The sequence below is a fragment of the Motacilla alba genome, chromosome 4 (assembly GCF_015832195.1).
Source record: "Motacilla alba alba isolate MOTALB_02 chromosome 4, Motacilla_alba_V1.0_pri, whole genome shotgun sequence".
Taxonomy (NCBI): domain Eukaryota; kingdom Metazoa; phylum Chordata; class Aves; order Passeriformes; family Motacillidae; genus Motacilla; species Motacilla alba.
Window position 1 is genome coordinate 21,954,512 of NC_052019.1, and position 22,073 is coordinate 21,976,584.

The following is a 22,073-nucleotide window of genomic DNA, read 5'->3' on the forward strand; positions in this document are numbered from 1 at the left end:
AGAAAAAAGCAGCAAGAGCGTCTCTCCTTTGTATCTGAGCAGGTGGGACTCCTGTGCGGGAGATTACGGAACGCAACACAAGAAGGGCTCTGAACTCTTCCGAGTCCAAAGGATGAGCCGGCAGCAGTTTTCCTATAAAAATCCGATCCCGGGGCTGTGACACTCTCGGAGGAGCGAAGGCGCCGTCAGCCTCACCGGAGGCGTCCCCGCTTTGGACACCGCAACCCCTCGCTGGCGGAGGGGGAACCAGAGCGACTCGCCGGCCAGACCGCGCTCCCGGCGCGCAGCCTCCCGCCGCTCTCCGTGCTGGCCGTGCCCGCCCGGCCGGCGCTGGGGGTCCGGCTGCCGCCGCGCCCGGCACCGCTCCGCCGCAAACTTTTCTGCCCGCGCCCTCCTCGCCGCCGGCCGCCGCAAGGGAGCGGCGCGGGGGCGGTCGGCGCATCGTCTCCTCGCTCCCCCCCGCGCTCCGGCGCCGGGCGGCGGCCACAGCCCCAGCCGCACCGCTGCCGCGGAGGCAGGCGGCGGCCCCGGGGAGCCCGAGGGTCCGTATGGCCGCTGCCCTTCAGCCGGCGGCGAGAGCTGCCGGCGCCGCCGCGGCGCTCCGGGGGCTGCTGTGAGCCGGCGGCTCGCCCTGCGGGATGTGGCCGGCCGGGGCGGGCGGCAGGCTGCCCTGCCCGCGGGACGCGGCGCTGCGGCGGGCGGCGTTCTCCGGCAACCTCTCTGCGCTGCCGTCCCACCTGGTGCCGAGCGGCAGGAGCGTCCGCGTCTTCATCAGCGCCAACCCCGAAGGTAAGCGCGGCTGCCGCGCCCGCCCCGCAGCTCCCCCTGCCGCCCGCGCCGCTCCCCGGCCCCGCTCCAAGGGCCGCTGCTCCCGGGCACCCCCGCTCAAGGGCGCGGCGGGGCCGGGACCGGCTCCCGCCCCTCTCCGCGGCCGGGGCTCCTCCGTCCGGCCGGGCGCGGCGGGGGCGCCGGGCCGGGCCGGGGGCGGGCGGTGTGGGGAGCGGTGCGAGGCGGCAGCGGGGCTGTGGGGCGGGCTTTGCCGGCTGGGGGTGTACGAGCTCGGAGCGGGGTTCGGAGGCACCCGTGTACGTCGCTCCTTAAGTTTTATGTCTGTAAATGACACGCCTGAAAGGCATCGGGGCGTGGGGCATCCTCTCATTTTTGCGCTGTCGGAGCTGCAGGGCACACGGGGATCTGGAGACACGGAAAGGGGCTGCCTTCTAGCGAAGGGAAGGCTTTTCAGGGGGGATGTTTTGAAGAGCTCTCCTGGGGGGTCTGGTTAATAAGAGTTTCCGGTAGATTTCATAGCACGATGAAAGCAAGTCTTAGCCGGCTGAGGCTACTGCTAAGGTGGTCCTTTGATCCCAGCTGTACTCAGCTTCCAAGGAAGCACGCCTTGAAACCTGCAGTTTTAGCTTAATATAGTCGGGGTCGTATACCCAGTATCTAAATTGATTAGCCATCCTGCTGTTTAAAGCCTATTTTTAAAATTACCCTTTGATTCGAGGAATTTGCATACATTCAGGAGGTGTTATTCCCACTTGTAAGATAGGAGTTGCTGAAGCATATTCCCACTTGAAGCACGGAAATAATAAACTAAGCGTTCACACTTGTGACGTTACTTGTCTGTAAAAAAATGAGCCCACTGTACTCACAATTATCTTTCACACCACCACCCACCCCCTTCCCCCCAACACTTCTAATTCAACAATACTGTCACCTTTTATGCAAACATCAGAGATCCGAAAATCATGCCTGAAATGACAAAATAGTTTGAACTTTGAAGTGAAATTGTCTTGGCACAAATACAGGAGTATGAGAAATAGTGCTCACAAGCAAAAAAACTGTGCATAGTGCTGATTTGAAGAACTCCCACACCTCCAGCACTTCTTACTTGCTTTCAACACAAGGAAACTCTCTGGTCTCATATTCAACATCCCTGTTTGTTTAAAAAGATGACCTTCTTTAAGGAGGGCATGAAAATGTTTGCAGTTTATTGCTGCAATCCAAGCAAAGAGATATAAAAATAGTGATAATTGAAAGAAAAATCTATTTGGCTCTGAAAGAAAATTACTGTGGATTTTTAGAAAAACTGAAACTCTGAAAGAAAATTGCTGTGGATCATTAGAAATGGATTTCTGCCAGCATTGCCTTAACTGGGAAGCTGCTGATGCTTCTGCATTTGATGTGAATGGCATTTAGGGTAGCTTGGTATGTTAGCTAGTTATTCGCTAAAATAGAAAACCCACTAAACTCATTCTGAAAGTTGAGATTTAAAGCCATATATATCCATTTCCATGATTTTACCCTGGTACTGTAATTTGAAAATATCAGCTTTAAAAAAAATCCCAACACTGAAAGAAAACAATTCAAACATTTTAGGATTGTTTACATTATCTTTCTGGTAGTCTCACATGGTCACAATGATTAACACTCCTCATGCCAAATATTTTATCTGTGACATTGCTCCTGCTTTTAAAAACTATTTAAAAATTTAAATTTTAAAAATTTCAGAGTGGCTGCAGGTTTTGTTTATGAACATTTAGGGACTCTCAATGACAAGAAACAACCATTACTAGTTATTGGTGATAGCACTGTTGTTGAAGTATTACTGACTGAATGTGACTTTTGAAAAAGGAAACATGGATAAACAAGAAATTAGCCTATAATGGGGTTTAGACATCATCTGGTAAACTACTTCGAAATAGGACTGTTGTTGGTAAAACACTTGGAAAAGTTCACTGTACAAAAATTCTGGATGAAAAGGTTTGAAGTATTCCTACTCAGTAAACCTTTTCACACATTCAGCTACAATTTATATTTGCATGACTAGGGCCTCTCTTGTTAATTTTCAGCATATCACTACAGTTTATACCCATTCTTCTTGATGCAGAGCATTCCTGAAAAGGGCGGTGAGCCGCCAGACTCACAGAGGTAGACTTGAATTGTGGTGTCAGAGAAGCATATGGATTAGTCCTGCTCGCAGTCACAAGAAGAATTTATCTACCACTGAAAGTGTAGAAACCTAAAAGAAGTTTTCTTGAATTATATTTAGTAAGTGTGTAGGGGAGAACTCTGGTAATCAGTGTTTGGTCTGTTCTTTATAAACATACTTCAGTATGACTGAAATGCATTATGTTTTTATTATGCATTTAGGAAAGTGATTATTTGAAAAATTTCTTAATTAGAAGTCTCTAAAAAGAACAACTGGAGACAGTGAGCATGGGTAGTAGGAGCAAGATTGCTTCATTTGGCAGTTTTGTTTTCTAGAGGAAATCTTGTAGATAAATGAAACTGTATTTTTCCCTAGTAGTTAGCAGCATTGTCTTGCTCAAGTTGCTGATATCAATTCATCTTCACGTCACTGAAAATGACTGGATCTTTAGAAACATGGAAGTTGTTCTATTATTTGAATACAAATAAATCCGTTTTCACATTTCAGTAGATATAAGCAATCAGCAATATTTTGAATATGCATTTAAATAGACATTTTGGCTAAGAGAGGTTGAAGATTTTTATTGGTTTTGATTTTCTCAAGATATTTTCATTACTTCAAAGTGATAAGAAAAGTAAGCCATTTTTGCCTGATTGTAATAATGAGTGCTTTACTGTTCATGTAGCAATCTGTGCACTGCTAACAGCAAGTCAGTTAATGACAATTTCTCTGCTACTCAGTAGTGCTTGTGTAGATGCCTGCCATGAACATAGAGTTCATGTGAAAAACAACAGGTATGAACTCCCATATGGTTCCATTACATGGAACTGTGCTATCAGCCCTGTGCAGGTTCAGAACAGTCCAGTGATTCTTGTCACTGCTTCAAACAGAAAATCATTTGGGTTGCAAAGTTGGCTGTTTCAAGAAGTTACGTGGTGGTGTAAGGAAATATTACAAGCTCTCATGGAAACTGGTGCCTAAAATTCAGTTAGGATTTTTTCTTGAAAATGAAATCCAGTGAATTGAAACAAGCAGTCAAAACTCTGAACACTTTAAATCCTATTGGTTCTTCTGAAAGTGGGATAATCAGCCCTTTGCTAGTTTGACTTAAAGTCTTGTTATTGTTTCTATTAGTTAAGACACGGATAATTTTTTTTTACTCTGATCTCTTGGAGTTATAGTTGTGAAAATGCCTTAGTAATCAGTAGAAACAAATGATTGCACTGACAAGAGATGTGTATAAAGCCAAATCCTACACACAGTGGTTCCACTGGATGATAATACCTTTATATAGAACCTGAGTGTGTCCTGACACAGGTGGTGTTAGCCAGCCTAATCCCAAAGTGTAAACAGGGTTGCACCTAGCACTTCACACAGCAAGGATGATCCCCTTCCCAGCCACTCTTTCAGCTACGTACTGCATGCTCCTTTGAGCAGCAATACTCATACATCCTTGCATACTTCCTGAGTTCCAGCACTGGATTGTTATTACTGGATTTTGATGATTAATAGTTTTTAGCTATTTTTAGCCTATTAATCCCCTCTGTTGTATAAACAAACAACTTTGATGAGATCATTAACAAACTTTAACAGCCCTGTTTAATTCCTCATGGTTTCTGTGTCTCCAGTACCCATTTTTTAAAACCATTAAACCTTCTACTAGTTTTGACGTGATTAACAATCTTAAGTATGAAGTCTTATGTATACATGCAGAAATATAAAATGAAGATCTTATTCAATTAGAAGATACTACTGATATTACCACCACTTTAATGATTCCATTGTACAAGCACAGTATAAAACCAACCTGTACAGCTGGAACTTCGCCAGCTTCCCCATGAATTGCCAGAGTGAGGTTTCCTTGTCTTACGCTGTTGAATGACTTTGAGTTTTCTTGATGAACTATTCAGTTTTTCACCTTAGTTCATTTCCATTGACATGCATCATCCAGAACATTGTATTAATTTGAAAAACACTCCGTTGTTGTGAAGTGTAAGTGTTCAATGCTAAATTTACTTATATTCTCGTGATACAGAAAGCAAAATTGCCACCAGCAGTTGCTTTTGTTAACTAGAGAAGAATTAAATGATGACTGCAGAAACAGGTCTTACCAGGGGTTTCATTTGGACCTGTTGTTGTAGGATGCTTTGCAGGAATTACATGTGTTATCTATGTTATGTACATGTGAAAGAAAAAGTCATGTGAATTTGTAGTTTAGAACATGATGTTAGATAAAACAGATGAGGAATTATGATTGCTTTATTTACAAAGTTATTGCCATATGTGATAAGAGAAAGGCATAATTTGGCATTCTTAGCATGTTCAAGGTCTGTTATACTTTTTTACTTGAAATAGTGTTTTCCTTAAGGAAAATATAATTGAGGAAATGTTAACGTGGAAAGATTCAAAAGCCAGAATAATGCTTAGTTAATGATGGTCCATTGTGACCGGTCCCAAAATACCATATGGTGTCTCTACTTGGATACGTTACATGAAGATCTTTTTATAAAGACAATTTTATATAATCTCAGTGGAATTTATTCCTTAGCTAAAGAAAACCACAGATGTTCAAGTGTATGAAATTGCAAAGGAGGTGTTGCGGAGATGTGGAGACTTTTTTTGTGCTAAGTGTTAGTTCTGGTTACCTAATTTTGTACCTATTTATGGTTTTGTGTGACGCACATCACTGTGGTGTTTAAGAGTCAAAAACCAAGCTACCACCTAGGGAGGGGGGAAAGGAGTTCAGTAGTTTTAAAGTGTCCCAGAGTCTGGGGGAGAAAAATTATTTAAGTACCCAGGTTTGCTGTAAACCTTGACTTGAACTATGTCTTATTTCAGGAGGTCCAGAGGTTAGAGATACCAACAATTTATTAAAGTTGGAAAGCAGCCATTTCCAGTACTTCTGCTCCAATTTTCTCTTTTCTCTTATGCTATGAAACAGCTCCATTGTTGTGGTGATTGAGCAAAAAGCAAGATCTCACTTTCCTTGAGACTGTATGACCAAGTTTTATGTAGGCATAAACTTTTTTTGCAAGGCAGAACCAGCCAGTACAAGATGGTTTTTTGCTAAGTACATCCTCAAGCTTTTGTTGCTGTTATTCTGTCACACAGATAAACTTGAAAAATTGTAATAATCTGAAAATCTGTATGAAAAGATCTGCTCTTCGTGTCCTCCTGTTCTTCATTTGGGTTGTTTTACTTATGTAGCCTGTGGACTGGGCTAAGAATTTCCTCTACATGTACCAAATATGCAAATGGAAACACTGAGAACTTTTGTTTAATTTTCCACAAAACTTTCATTCACGAAAGGTAGGATGTGCATTTGGCAACAATCAAGAGGTGTTGGGTGGGGATATTTTAGTTAAAGAGCAAGCTATGTAATTTGTTGGGTTTGTGGCTTCTTCTTGCTGTTTAGAAATAGGCAAAGTTACCTGAAACTCCTGGTCATCAGTCATCTTCCTGGTAGCAACACCTGGAGTTATCAGCTTCAAATGGATTAGATAGTTACACTATCTACTTAAATTTTTTGACCACATGTCCATTATTTTTAATATTAAAAATATTAAAATTGTAATTTTATGTATCTATAGTTGTCTGTACACACATATGCACACATATACATAAATTATGTAAAATACTCTAAACAGTATAGCACGGTATAAATGGATGTGTGACACTCAAGTCACACTGTCATAGACTACATTCAAACTTGCTGGTAGTGCTCAGTTCTCTTGTGAGAGCTGAGTATGTTCAAAGGGGATCACTCAAGGTTGTATCTCTAGCAATACTGAAGAGCTGCCTAGATTCTGTTGAATGCTGTTATAAAAGTAAAGGCTTTGCAGAGGAGGATGGCCGCTTTTCATAGCATTGAAGAAATTATATTAAAATAAAGCAGAACCTACTTACAATTTCTTTTTTTTTCTTTCTAACTTGGCAAATATTGCTTTATTTCTTCAGATGTATTTGCATGCTAGACCGAGCCTCGTTCTTAGGGACAGTGAGAGATAATGAAACAAGTGTGCAAATTTCATGTGATAATAATTTTCAAGTAATGTATTAGATGATGAACAGCAGTGGTGTTGAATCGGGTCTTGGTTGGGAATTTCTCCCTCAGCAGGGTATGAGACCTTTAAATGAGAGACAGCGCCAAGCAGGCAGTGTCCCAGAGCCTTCCCCAGTCAAGAGAGGGGAGCTTCTTTTCTGCCTGCTCAAGGGCAGTGGAGTGACCTCTCAGCAGAGCAACAGTCTGCTGGGCAGCAAGCTGAAGAGGATTTCCAAGGCTGTGTTTCAAGGAGGCCACGTGTATTGTGGTGGGATTTGTGTAATCACATAAGAGCATTGTAGTACAAAAGGTACATAACTGCATAACTTGGCATCCTATCTCTAAGCTTCTGCAGCAAAATAATTCCTCTTAAGAAACTTGCATACAATGACTGCGTGGGCATGTGTCCACAGATTTGTGAACATACAAGAGAAAATCCTACATTAGACTTTAAGTTTTGTTTGGACAATTTTAAAATATATGTCACATAAGAAAACTTCAAGGAGTTACTAAACTTCTTCAAGGAGTTACTAAACTTTTAATTCAAGATATGAGGGCAGTGCCCAAGTGGTAATTTTTTCATCTAAAACAAATGAAATTTCTTTTAATTTAGTAGCTGAAAGAGTATTTTGTGTGCATCCTTTCAGGCTGCAGTAATAATACATTAGTAGTATCTACCTACAGTAATTTAAGGTTTTAATATATTGAAGGTGGTAGATATAAATAGAATATCATAAATAGTAATGTGCATGGATTACAAAGAAATCTGGCATATTTTAATATAGGCAGCACTGTTCAAGAAAACTGCTTTAGCCCCATTCTGGAATTTTAATTAAAGAAGGATAATAATAGATAGAATTAGAGAACACAATTTAATAATGGTTGTGTCAGTGCTCCTCTAAAATAAGGCCTGACACTACTCTTATTAGTGTAGGGTTTGTATCAGAGAGAAGTTTTTATTTACAAAATCTGTAGTCAGAAGGGGAGTAGGGCTAAATCACAGGCAGCTGAAAACAAGCAGTGTAGCAGAGTAAATAGTAAGAAGGCCCAAATCAGTGCAGCATTCCATGTGCATGGTGCTGTGCTGGGTAAGGAGGACATGTGCCAAATGCAACTTTTGTAAGCCACCTCACCACCACCATAATTAAATGGCTCCCTCTGTCTTAACCTGGTCTTTAGCTCCCTCTGTCACCCCCTGTTTCTGCCCTCTGTTGGAGATGGGAACCTGGGCTGGACAGACCTTAGGCCTGAGCAGCTACTGTCATTCTAGTGCAGAATATGCATCTATGGAAAAAAGTCACCTTTAGAGACTAGATTTTTCCGAGTGTTCAAAATACACTTCTTGCCAGAAACTGGAAAGACTAGAAAATGGCAGGACTTCCACACTGAACTTAATCCACAGTCATGCTGTTGTATGTATCAATCATTGGGACTGACCAAATAGCTAAACAGGTCACATTTCAAACTGTCAGAGCCTGTCAAATACTCTTGTTTAGCCTGCTCCTAGCATTTCCTGGGGTAGCAGAGCTGCATTCTTCAGTATAGTAATGCTCCTCTGTGGTATGATTAAACCCTTGAAAATATTTATTAATAGAGCCCATTTCACCCTCCTAGCAATTGAGTGCCTTCACAGTCTCGTCTAGGCTTTATGAATCTCCAAACTGAAACAGGTGCTGAGATAGGCAGCTGTTATGGTATATGTATGATACATAGCAAGGTTATTTGTGAAATTCTTATTTCGTCTCTAACTAGTAATGTTTTACAAAAGATTAAGATGAAAGGAGAATTAAGGACTAAGAGCCCTATCTGGACAGCTTTAGTTTCAGAGTTTAAGTTAAGTTTAAATTGTTAGATTAAGATTACTTTTTAAATGATTGAGAACCAATGGGTAACCATGTGGGTTAAATATTTTTAGATGAGAGGAGTTATCCATACTTGAAGAGTTGTGCAAATCAGCTGTTACATACAAGATAAACGAGAAGCAAATGCAGTCAGATAGTGAGTTAGACCAGAGGAACCCAACACTCCTCTCTGACCCTGGCAATTTCAGATGTATGATGAAAGAATAATAAATCACGACAGGGACAAAATTATGAAGGTGATGTCTTTGTGCTTAATAACCTGTGAGGCCCTTTGCTTCCATGAATTTGTCTAGTTGCTTTACTAATTAGTCAATAGTCTTGGTACTTGTGACAGCCTTTCCAAATCTTGCGATGGATTATTGCCCAGTAAAATGCCTAGTCCTGCTAACTTTATTGGGAATTTTTTATGAACAAGACCGTGCGCATTCACCCAAAGAAGAGATCTCGAAAAACAAACGTGAGTATCTGTGGAGAAGGGGTACCTAGAGCAAACCTTCCTAAAAGAGTAACTTTATCCACAACCATCATTGTAGTGATCCATTTTTGTCCATGTGTATATAGAAAGAGAGGTTAGCTGTGAAGGCCTAGGTATCCACATGTCCTTATTCCTACAGAGGTATTACAATGGAGCCATAATAAGGAATAAATAAGGAAATGACAGCATTCAACAATCTAAGGAGCATAAGGTATGAAGTCTGATCCAAAGGAGTGTTATGCAGGATTCTAATCTAAGGGTTACCTTATTATCAAGAATTTTCCACACCTAATTATGCCAACATGGCACATCAAGAGGATCTTGCTTTACTGTCATAATTACATGTAAATCTTATATGATCACTCTATAAGTGATTTTTTGAAATTCAGGAGTTAATATTTTTATTTCTCCATACCTACTGCTGTGTAATAGAGGCCCCACAAATTCTAGAAAAGGAAATCAAAAGAAAAATATTTTCTTCCTTGGTAATATTCCTGGTGGCTAGATTCACAGCCTGTTCTGGCAAGACAAAGTAGTAAGTTCTGAAGAAAATTTGTATTTTTCACTCTGTATTTCTGATAGCTCAGATACCAGTCAGCAGTAAGTGTTGATCTGTTGAGGAGTGGTTGCTAGAAAATACTAGGAAAATTACAGAATCATATTATTATTTAATAATGGTCTTGTTTTATCTATATATGTATTGTATTACATTTGAAAGTGATGAAGAATGCTCAGTGGTCTTGAAACAAGTTATTGAAGCATTTCTGTTTGTGTGATCCCTAATTTGGTACATCAAAGCACTAGAAAAATCTGGATCATGATTTACTTTGAAATGCAACTCATTTCTGACATGGGATTGTAAAGAACTGAGCCATCTCTGGTAAGCAGAGTTGGTGCCATTGAGTTCTGTGCCATGCCACCTAAAGCAGGTATGTGTGGCTGTAATAGAGGTCCAAGCGACCTTAGACAGATATTTCATTAGTCATTTTTTGTTGTGCACATCACAGACTACAGGGGCTACAAGGGACTTCTTGAGGCTTTCAGATCTGTCCTCCTGTCTGAAGCAGGAGCAAACATACCTGTGCCATCCTGACAGATTATCTCACTCTCCATGAGCTGTTTCCAAACTAGTTAAGAAAATGCACAGGAAAGCAGACTTCACAGCATGCTGCAGTGGTGTGTCTTCAGTAGCACTGTGGTCATGGTTACAAGCAACATGCAGACACAAAATAAGCTTATTAGTCAGTAAAATTACAAAAGTAAAAAAAAAATATTGAAAACTTCCTTGTTTAGAATGAGTTTCAATAACTTTCAATGACTGTTGTATGTAATTATTCACAAATTTCTCAAATTCAGTTTCTCCCTCCTCATCCTTTTACCATGTCAGGAACTCAATGTGAGCATCTGTACAAAAGATAGATAATACAAATTAATAAACTCCTGTAAGGATAACTTTATCATGGATGCATGTCCTGCAGTGGTCTGCTTGTTTCAGGTAAAGCTTTTCTGGAAATGAGGCATTCATGAAGCGTCTGTAATGTAGTGGCTCCCGTTACAGCTTTTGCTTTTGTTGTTTGTTTGTGAATGGGACACTCATTTACAGGATTTCTCTTATTTACATGGTGATTTGTTGGCCTGATTTGTTTAATGTCAGTTAATGTGTTAAGAATACTTTTCAAAAGAGAACTGAAGACGTGTAGAAAATACAGTTCATCGTTTACTCCTCCCTTTTTTTTTAGAAAACGGAGATTAAAATGCAAATAATCTCTTTACACTCTACCTGTTTTAATTAAAAATGTTCTATTTTACACTTTCTATAATCAGCCATGTATAATATTATATAATTCTATTAAGCAATTCCACTGCTGGTATATTGTTCCAATGTTAATGCCACAGTCAGCTTCTCACAGTCATTATGTAAATTCAAAATAGTTTCAAACAAAATCTCCAGTTATAGATCCAGTTGCCTTTAACTGTGTGTAGGTGTGGCAGATAAAAGATTAATTTTTCTCTATTCTGTGGCCAAGGGACAAATACCTTTGCAGGCACTGGGAAAGACTGATACTGTCTGGCAGTGCAAGAAATGGAAATAAAGTCAAGTCCCCCCTTTCATCCAGGTTCTACACTGCCACTGAGACCACAGCAGCACAGGAGGTCTTCATCCTCATTTAAAGATAATTATAACTCATTGGATATTATAATCAGGAAAATAAGAGTAAAGAGTTGGAGGATGGTCAAAGTAATTCGAAAGTGCTGATCTGGGAAACATTCTGTAGTTCAGTCACTGATTAATGAAATTGGTATGCCATTTGGAAGTTTACTTTAAATATTCTTTTCTGTATCATACTTGTATAAGGTATTTGTGAGAAATTAGACTTCGTGTTTCAACTGCATCTGCTTCTTGAAGTGACTAAAACATGTGTTGTCCTTTTTCAATTACTAACTCCTCAAGATTGTTAAACTGCAAATTTACTGTTACCTTTAAGTATAATCATCAAAATGTGGTTAGCAAGCAGAAGAAATTAATAAAATCTAGAGCAAGAAAGCAATAGCTAGGAAAATCAAGGCATCAGAAGAATAATTGACTGATAAAAACAGGTACATTTTAGAATTTATTAAAAATAGCCTTTTCGACTGGATTATATAATCTTCACTAAAAATAATGCTTAGATGAATCATTAGAATTGGAAGGGTAAGGAGAGCAAGGTCTGATAAATCATTCTTCCTTTACACGTCAGTCACTGTTTGCCTCTCAGACATTACATAATCCATCAAAACGAGCCGGCTTTGTAAATTATTTGGCCACATTCAATGAGTTTCAGTGCAGGCCCTACTTGGAATTCTCCATTTAAGAACTGTTGTACCACAGAGCTTGTAAGTGGGTGTTATTACCTAGGTTGAAATTGTCTGTCAGTAAGTGAAGTAGTCCTTTAAAATCAGTTGAGATCCTCTTCTTCAGGCAAGCCATAGTAGGGTATCTGGCATCCCTCCCTCATGTAGTCCCGTTGTCCTGGGCTTAATGACCTCTTGCAGCTGCTCTCCTTTGCTGGGGTTGTCATTTCATGTATTCATCTTTGATAACAGTTTCTACAACAGCCATGAGCTGTTCTGACTGTTCAGTGATGTTATTTAATCCTCTCCATTTAGCATCAAGAAAAAAAATCCATTGCAAAGAGAACTCCTACTGTATTGATGCAAACTTACTGCACTGATAGCAAGCAGCAGCTCTTATTCTTATGTGGGTGCTTCTGCACACCCAAAAGTGTCAGGTTTGAGACTTTTTCATCTTCTGGCATAAAAGCCTTCACATCTTTCACTTGAAGCCCACACATTTCTCAGTCGTGCTTTTCCAGTTGGCCCAACAGACCTCACCAGTTTTGTAGTCATCCAAATTGTGGCTGTATTGCACCAAATTTAAGGAAGAATGCAAGCTGGATTGGAACTCCATGACTAGTGCACTCAAAGCAGAAAATTTAGACAAAGGAAAGGCAGCTTTACTCAGGAGCCAGCAGTGCTTGCAGAGCTCTTCCATTGTTTTGCAGTACTACCAGATGCAAAGTGACATCGGAGTGTTTATTGGAGAATGAGGTGTGTGTAATGGTCCTTTACCAGGCTGTACTGTGAGATTAGTGTGTGCTTTTATGAGACTGGCTTTCTTGTGGTTTTTTAGGGCTCTGCTGTGTTTTATGCTTTCTCAAAGCCTACAACATACTACTTCGTTCTCTTCCAGCACTTGAACCTGCAGTTAGGTTGAAGAATGTCTGTGACATCCTTTTGCTTTATTGACTGACAGAGCCTCATTACCTTAAGTGCCCTAGTAACACACCCTGATTTTCTCTTTAGTCTAGTGAAGTGAGAAAAAAGTGGCAAAGCTATTGCAGTGCATGTAACTTAATTGTTAAAAACATTTTCAAGTGTTGTAAGCCTTTTTTCTGCTTTCTGGGAAATCCCATAATTTTTTGAAGTGTGAGTTGACACCTCTCAATGAATCAATGGCATTTTTGCCCATAACTTCTGCACTGCACTGGTCCTTATTTCTGTAGCCTGTTTTTCATTTTTCCACAACTCATTCAGAACTCCTCATTTAGATTTCTCAATAATTTTTTCTTTCACATTAATTTTGATCAGAGTAGCAAATTCTTGTCCTAACAGGCCTTGTCGCTTTCCAGTGTTTATTTTTCATAACCTTTAGTGTTCTGCAGAGATAATTTTCAGACTTAATTTTGGTCTTTCTAAGTGTGCTGTGTCTTCAGTTTCTCCTGTCACATCATTTGATTGTACCACAATAATGGTTTGCAAATTGTCATGTTTTCAGGAGCTTTTCCTGACTTGCTTTATTAAATGAAAGAATTAGACTTTTTTGAATTCTTCCACTTGTGCAGTTTGCAGAGTGCAAAAAGCTCTCCCCCTGTAGAGATCCTGCCTGCAGCCTGCGGTGTGGCTGAGGCTCCTGCTGTTGGTGGCATTTGTGTGCAGACAGATTTGCATTCCCGAGTGTGCCACAAAGCACAGACAGGGGACACTGGGACACCTGTGCACCAAGCAGCACTCTAGGGAGAACGTGCAGCTTTGCATATCTGCACCAATGCAGGCTTGGGGAAGGATTCCAGGTCACCCTAACTCTTCTTGTTTTATTTAAGAACATCTATGTATAAGGGTGCTCTGTTCCCAAGGGCCAATGTGAGGTTAGCTAATTAGGACACGGTGTGAGATAAAATTCTGCTTCAGAGTTTTCATCCGTGCCATCACCACTAGGGTGACACAAGAATATGTACTGTTTATTTACTGGTTGATTGATTTATGGATTGAGAGATTTCATGCAGACTCTGTGGAAGTCAGTAAGGTATCAAAAGATTTAGGCTTTCAATGCATGCCAAATGTAGAACTTCATTTCAAATCTGCTGAGATTAGCAGATCTTTCCACTAACTTCACCAATTTTTGCATCCAATTCCAAATTTGTTTCATGTAAGCATGCTGCACACAAAATAGAACTGTCATAAACCAACATTTGGTTCAAATTGGAAAGACAGTCATATGAATAATGAAAATGTGAATCTTGATATTTGGATTATTTTATATTTGGAACCACTTTTCCCCTTCTGTTATATCAGGTTAATACTGATGTTTCCCCTAAATTCTATATTTTAACACAGGTCTGGACCCCTCTGATTTTACTAGCCAGCCTTTTTTTTTTTTGTTTGGGTGTTATTGTTAAACCAATAGGTGGCACTGGTTAAGCATATTAGCAGTCAAGATTCAGGGTATTTTTTAAAATTACACAGTAATGGTGACTGAAATCTGGCCATTATAACTTTAAAAACATATTTTAAAAATACATGTTGCATATGTTCACTTAATGTATATGTGTTTTTTATATTTGTCATCTTACTGAACTGACAACAGGGAACATTTCAGAGAAAACTATGCTTTGTTTTAAATCAGGTATTGTTTGATTTGGGGCTAAAAAAGAAGAGGTAATTGCTGCAACTAGAAGTTTTAGGCTTATAATTGCACCCTACATTTTGAATCCTGCCTAGTTAGGTCTTTTGTTTTGAAGGTGTGTTTGTTTGAGTGTTCTGGTGTAGATCACAAATTTGTAATCACATCCTGTCATTTCCTCTCGCTTGAGAGACACATTTCAGAATTACTTACCATCTTAATGTTATTTTTCATTATTTCTTCTGACTTTCATGACAAGCTGACATTCCTTTGGGCTGAAATGCTCAGTCCAGTCTTGTATTTATGTTTTTTAAGAACTGGGAGGGTTGAGTCACACAGATGTGCACACTTTGTGCGCATCTCAGAGAGCTCTGACCATCAGGTGGAGTGAGGACACGCAGCTGTATTACATCACAGTAATGTTGCGGTGTTTTGCTAATCAGGTTTTATTTGGCTGGTTAGTTATTTTTGGGGTTTAGTTGAATTAATGAGTGGTCTTCAGTCTGTCCAATTTCTTATTTGCCTCCCAGAGAGCCAGTGGAGACCTCAAGGTTGACATTGTTGTTTGGGGGAGGGACACTGGGAGAATTGACTCAGACCAACCTGTTCCCATTGCTGGACTACCTAATCTTGGGAAGCTTTGGATGCCTATTCTAGTGCTCTCTCCTCACAGAAACTCCAAGGGAAAAAAATGACATCAGTGTCTATGGAGTTCATTTTCTAGAAAGGCAGAGGTAGTAGGAAGCACAAGTCTTTTTTCCCCTCTCTTACCGGCTACATGATTCAATCTCACTGCTTGCAGAATGCTCTGAGATGAAAGGCACTATAGAAATTACAATTACTTACTATTATGGTATTATTTTCAGAGACAAGTTTTCCATAATACTTAGGGACATATTACCTCCTAGTATTTGAAGTTTGTAGTAGCATGGATAATACCCAGTGCTGCTGTGCATCATCAGTGAAAAGGGCAGTTTAGAAAGAGTAATTCAGTTGAACAGTCATATGAGTCAAGAACATAGTAGCATTAGGAGGCTTGGCAGCCATTTCTTACTTGACACTGCTGCTAAATAATTTTTAACCTTAAATAATTAAAGTGCAGAAATTCTCACTGCAGTTAACAGACAACGGTTATAAAATACCCACATTTTTAATATTGCAATGCATTAAAAAAAATCCTTCGGTAGGGATCTGTTCTACTCTTCCATCAAATCTGAGTATTTAGAAAACTTAGAGAAAGCAAATAGCTGGGTATCTTAGTGGACATGCATTCTGGACTAGATCAGAATTTCCCTGCTCATACAGGGCTTCCATAGTTGCACAAGAGACTCCAACATTACGTGGTAATAAATGTAACAGTGTGGATTGGGCAGGAGACTTTGTCAGCAGAGCAGTGGGCTGAAGGACATGAGGTGAAAACCTCCAGCAAGTGTCTGTCCTGACCCAGGGCAAAGCACAAGATCACCAAGAATGGAGGAGGTGATGCAGAAATTGTTTCTTCTGCGTGTACTGGAAGGAGCTGCTCTTTCTTGGGTGACTGCCTGGAGATGACACCTGTAGACAGCTCTGTGACCCCATATGACATTTGTTTCTGTGGTGCCTTGAACAGCTGCAAGAGCAGCTTTTTTCTTTTTTTTTTTTTTCCTTCTTATTTTTGGGTTCTTCCAGGTTCAGCTGCCTGCCTCAACTTGTTATGTCAGTCAGCAGTTTTCCTGCTGGCTCTCTCAAGCTGGGTATTGCAATGTTCCTCTGTCAGTCAGAGTGGCAGGACAAACACCCTCCCTGCTTAGGATTTTCCTCTGCTTGAGGACCTTAGCTTGCACCATGCATGGGTACTCACAGCTTACTTTTCCATGAGCAGATTGTCAACTTGAATGTGCTGCTCCTTTGAGCGGAGCTCACTGTCCCCGCATTGGCACCTCCTTTGCAGGACATGGTAGGAGAATGGGGCTGAGCAACCTCCTTGTTCTGCTGCATCAAGCCTTGACTGAGTAGAGTCCATGGGTGACTGCAACCCACACACATGAAAACAGCCGTTCACATCACTGTGGCTGAACTCAGACCAGCACAGCACCAGCAAGAAGATAAACTATTTTGTCTTAGGACAGAATAGCTGGTGCTTGAAAATAGGCAATTTCCATCAGGCCCATGTTAACTCTTTCTCTTCACTTGCACATACATTTTGAAATTTTCTTCAACAGGGCTGTGTTCCATGACTTATTTTATCCCAGAGATGAATGTTTGGCAACTGTTTGTAAATACACATCATCTGTTTACTAATACAAGAGTGAAAAATGTACTTGCTCTATTAAAATAAAATAAGTGACTTTAATAGCAGAACAGCTTGTGTTTGAAGGTCAGACTTTGGCATGGGAATAGTTCACGCTGAGAAGCAGCACCTTGGCGTACTCTAATGAAAACTGGCAGTGATTTGACTGAGCTGCAAGCCTTCAGAAATCACACTGCACACAAACAGTTATATTTATTGGGCAGGATGGATGTAGATGGATATGTGACTAATTCAGTTCAGTCCTCAGGATTACCCCTGGGAGCACGAGGAGAAGGAGGGTGGGCTGTCATTCTCTGTCAGTTCAAAGTGTAGGGGTGGGCAGGACAGTATGGGTATGGAATGGCTTAGGAGGCAGCCATCTGCAAGAGATGGCTCTTGTATGGAACATGTGTGCTCAGCAAGTCACTGTCTTGTGGGTTTGGGTTTGTTTAAATACTAGAGACAAGTTTAGGGTTGGGGGGGGTTAAATTTTCTCTTGTGTTTTTTCAGATGTAGTTTCATTCCCACAGTTTATTGTGAACTATTATTTGTATTTCTGAGTATCAGAATTAACATTCAGAGGTGTGGTAAGCTCATCTCACAACTCCTGTCTCATTTTCACTGCTAGAAGAATGTAATTTAGTTAATCTGTTCATCTGCAGCAGCAGCCTGGAAGGTGGAATTTGTCTGTGTGACGTTGTTAGGAGCTGCCAGCTTCACAGACTTGCCATCACTTTAAATCAAGTTTAGATTATATTTAATTAAACCAGCTTATCTGCCATCCATACTAATTACCAGAGTTCATCTTAACTATATACACTTCTGTTTCCTTAAAGTTTCAAAGCTGATTTCAAATACAGGAATTCTTAAAATTAATTAATATGAGCACCAGACTCAAATTCCAATGAGATAAGCACACTCCATTAGATATGAAAGTAGGATTAAAAATACAGAATGAGTATGCCAAGTGTCTTATCCAGACCACAGTTCTAGTTGAAGGAATGTTTTATCTATTTCATTTCTAAGATATTACAAAGTAGCTCTACTCCTGCAGTGTGTTGTTTCATTTCTGAACAAGACTCAGCACGTTAAGCTGCAGGAAGCAGCACCATGTTCTGAAACTAGAGCCAGCGGGGTTCTGCAGTGTAAGTCCTATGGGCATAAACAAAAAGTAGGAGAACGTGGTTTTACCTATTGTAAACATCAGGCAATATATTTCCTATTTATAATTTAAAATTCTGCTTTTTTCCAGTACTTCCTTTTTGTTGCTGTTGATCCTGCAACTTCACCTGTTTTATATCCCTAAGACCATCCTGACTGCTGTCACATTTAAGTAACAGCAAACAATAACTGTGGATTGTTGCTTCCATAATAACCAAGCTGTAGTCATGATTGATTTTCATTTTAAAATGCAAGAATCATTTTGGTTTATCCCAGTAACTGAGTAATGACTTGGTTTTCAACAGAGTTTATTCTACTTGATCATGAAGATATGATGCTCTGTGTTTTCATAAACTTGCATACCAAAATTAACCTGTGTTAAGGCAAAACAAATAGAATACAAATTCTTCTATCACTGACTGATCTAAGGGTCTCAGTTACTGTGAAGGTAAAAAAATGAAGTATTTCAAATAAAGCAAACTACACATTTAGCTTTCATCACCAGGTACAGCAACACCATTGCTTTGGAGCCAAAATAATATTGCTGTGTTGGCATCATGCAACCCTCTGACTAATTAGCCTTGTTAGCTGTGTACTACATTCTGCAAGGAAAGGATGACTTAGACACTAAAGCATGAGAGAAAATTAATGACTGTGGATCCTAAGGAGGGAGCAACTCATCCATCCCTTTTATGTACTGACACAGGCAGCTCTAAGCTGAGAGTGTTGGTTTTTTCACACAGGGGGGTCTTGGTGTGCATGGATTCCTTTTTGATAAAAAACAGGAAAATAGGTTCTCACCAAATGCGTTCCAAATGTTTGTGAGGGTCGAGCTCAATGTAAATAAAAATACCCAGAAAAATACATGGCATCAGCATTGGGTCCTTAGGACCAGCTGCTTTACCCTACAGCTTTGCTCCCACTAGCCCAGACAGGAGCCAGTGTCTTCCCAGGCAGTGTACAAGCAGCCTGGATAACTAAGCCAAACCGCAAGTTCTCCTGAGGATCGCGGCAGGTTACTGCGAGGGGAACTCAGGTCAGGTCACTAGGACTAACCTCCCTCCTGAGGTGCTGTCAGCAGAAACTTGGTCAGCCATGAACTTGCCTTGTTGAGTCTTGAAGAGCTCCAAGGATGGAGCAGCTTCTCCTGGTGCCCAACCAGAACTTCCAGGATGTAATATGTTATCGTTGTCTTTCTCTGGCATGAGGAGCTTGGCTCCATCATCTTTGTAAATGCCTTGGAAGTAGTTGTAGGCTGCATTGGCTCCCTCTACACTCTTTGCTGGACTAAACATGCCCAGATCCCTCTATCTCTCTGTGTAGGCCATGTACTTTTGGCCTGTCTCAGAAGCCTCTCCAGTTTCCTGCCCATCCTCCAGATTTGGGATGCCCAGAGCTGGGCACAGCACTGCTGGTGAAGCCAGGGAGTGTCAGAGAGAGGAGCATAATGACTGCCCCAGAGAAACTGAGGCTACACTCATCCAAATGTAGCCCAGAGCAGGGTCTGTTATGAACAGTGTTCAGATTGGATATATAAGAGATCTACATTTTAGATTTAGAACCTCACTTTGCATGGCGTGTGGACAGTCAAATGGAAAGCTTGTGATGTAGCAAGGACTTTAATGCTTCTTGGACCATTGTTAGAACACATAAGCATAGTATATTTTAAAACATTAAAGCATAAATGTATTGTATTACATTATTCCACTTAGAGGGGATGTTTTCAGAAAGCATCTCTGACTTTCTTCCACATCAAAAGTTTGTGAAGGAAGAACTGTGGTAATTCAGATAAATTGAATTAAACCTGACTGTACTTTTGAACCTTTTGTTATAGACTTTTTTACCTTCAGGAGAAATAATTCTCTGGATGTTTCTGGATTGCTTTCTGTTCATGAATATAAGTGGTAATTATACCACACATTTGTGTAATGTTTCAAAGATACACTTAAACAGTGAGAAGGATATTATTCTTTTGGTGTAATAAATTAAATTACAGATTTCACACTTCCCTAGATTTTTTAGATGAAAACATTATAAGTCTGTGATCATGGTTCTATGAACAGACATCTGACTCAGGTACATCAGCTGTGGCTCTGATTGTGGCTCTAAAGCATTGTTAGATTTGCATATATTTCTCTTCTTTGCAACAATATGGGAAGCATCCAATCAGTTGTCATCTATTGTTTTGTTTCAGGGCAGTTACGCAAATAATGCGTTACCTGCAGTAGATGTTCTCCATCATTTATAAGTTAACACTTCATTTTTCATCACATGGCACTCAGAGCTAGTGGATTACAACAGTTTTGTTCTATTTTTGGAAATAACTTAGCAACAGTGCTATCTCTGTGTGGTCTCAACTCAGTTACAATGTAGCAAAATCCATCACATAGTCTTGTGAAAGAGAATAAAATTTATTATCTATACAGAATTTCACTACTAACCAAATTTACTTCATATTTGACTGTATGTGCAAGTAGTATGTTTTATATAAATGTGTTGAGATTTACTTGGACATGCTGAACTTAATAATTTTGGTGTCATTGCCATATTGTACTTCATTATCAAAACATGTCATTTTGCATGGTAAGAATTACATGACATCAGAACTGGGTGTTTGATATTATAGGAGGAATCACCAGGGCAAAAGAAAAATAAGGGTAATAATGATGAATTGTGGTTTTAAGACACTATTAGATTAAAGATGGTGAAGAAAGTGATACATTTGAGACAATGTTGTTAGTTCATGTTATTGATTTGTTTCTAAGTATTGAGATCTCTTTCATCTTTGGTATATCTCTTTTTTCCATGGCGTTTCTTATTTGTAAAATTCAGGTTTCTGGAAACTAAATAGAAGTCAAAACAATAAAGAAATTCTGACTGCTGAATTACAAAATGAATTCAACTCCACTGAATTGTAATATGCTGCCACATTAAAATGTGTATGAAGCATAATTTTGACGCATACAAACACATTTATGTGATTTTACATATATTTACACATGCTAATACTTCCCTGTGTTTGTACAACATACAATTTGGGGATTGGATCCCAGCACTTGATTTTCATTAGTGCTCTGTGTGTGTTAAAGGCTCATTTTTAATTGAAAAATCTGTTTCCCTGACTAAAAGAAGAGTTTATATAAATATTGTTAATAGCATCTTTTTCCACGACACAGATACAATAGCAGAAAGGAGAGCCTTAAGAGAACATGTGTATCCTAAGCTGAGAGAATTCTGCAGAGAAAACTATGGCCTGGAATTTCAGGTAGGTTTCATTGTGTTGAATCTTGTATTAATTTGTCTTGAAATTAACTCTATTTAAAACAGATGACATTTTTAAATATCATTGGTAAAACAGAAAATTACAAAAACTTTATTTCACATGGTCACATGCAAAATTGTTGGGGTTGGAAGGGACCACTGGAGGTCATCTAGTCCATTCCCCCTGCCAGAACAGGTTCACCTGGAGCAAGTTGCATAGGATTACATCCAGATAGGTTTTGTGTACCTCCAGAGAGGAGGACTCCACACCCTCTGTGGCCTGTCTGTTGCAGTGCGCTGTCACCCTCACAGTGAAGAAGTTCTTCCTCATATTTAGGTGGAACTTACTGTGCACCAGTTTCTGCCCATTGTCCCTGTCCCTTGTCCTGTAGCTTGGTGCTACCAAGAAGAGCCTGGCTACTTCCTCTTGACACCCACCTTTAGGTTATTTGTGTGCTTGGATAAAATAAATAGCTCTAGCTTTCTCAGCCTTTGATGTACTTAAATTATTTTACCAGCAGATTTAAGGTAAATTCTGAATAGATGAAAAAGCACCACCTCTCTCTTAGATATTCAGAGTATATAGGAAGAAATAATGTTACAACTGAATTACTGTGTTGTGTTTCTA

At 40.0% G+C, this 22,073-nt stretch overlaps 1 protein-coding gene across 1 annotated transcript in view; it reads left to right on the top strand.

Annotated features, from left to right (window-relative positions):
• The first annotated feature begins 599 nt into the window (after positions 1–599).
• NWD2 (NACHT and WD repeat domain containing 2) overlaps positions 600–22,073 on the top strand; it is a 95,015-nt gene continuing 73,541 nt past the window's right edge. Inside the window, exons 1-2 of the mRNA XM_038135279.1 lie at positions 600–789; positions 21,361–21,449. Of these exons, the coding sequence (XP_037991207.1) occupies positions 639–789; positions 21,361–21,449 (240 nt within the window). The 5' untranslated portion in view covers positions 600–638. The remainder of the gene's footprint in view (positions 790–21,360; positions 21,450–22,073) is intronic.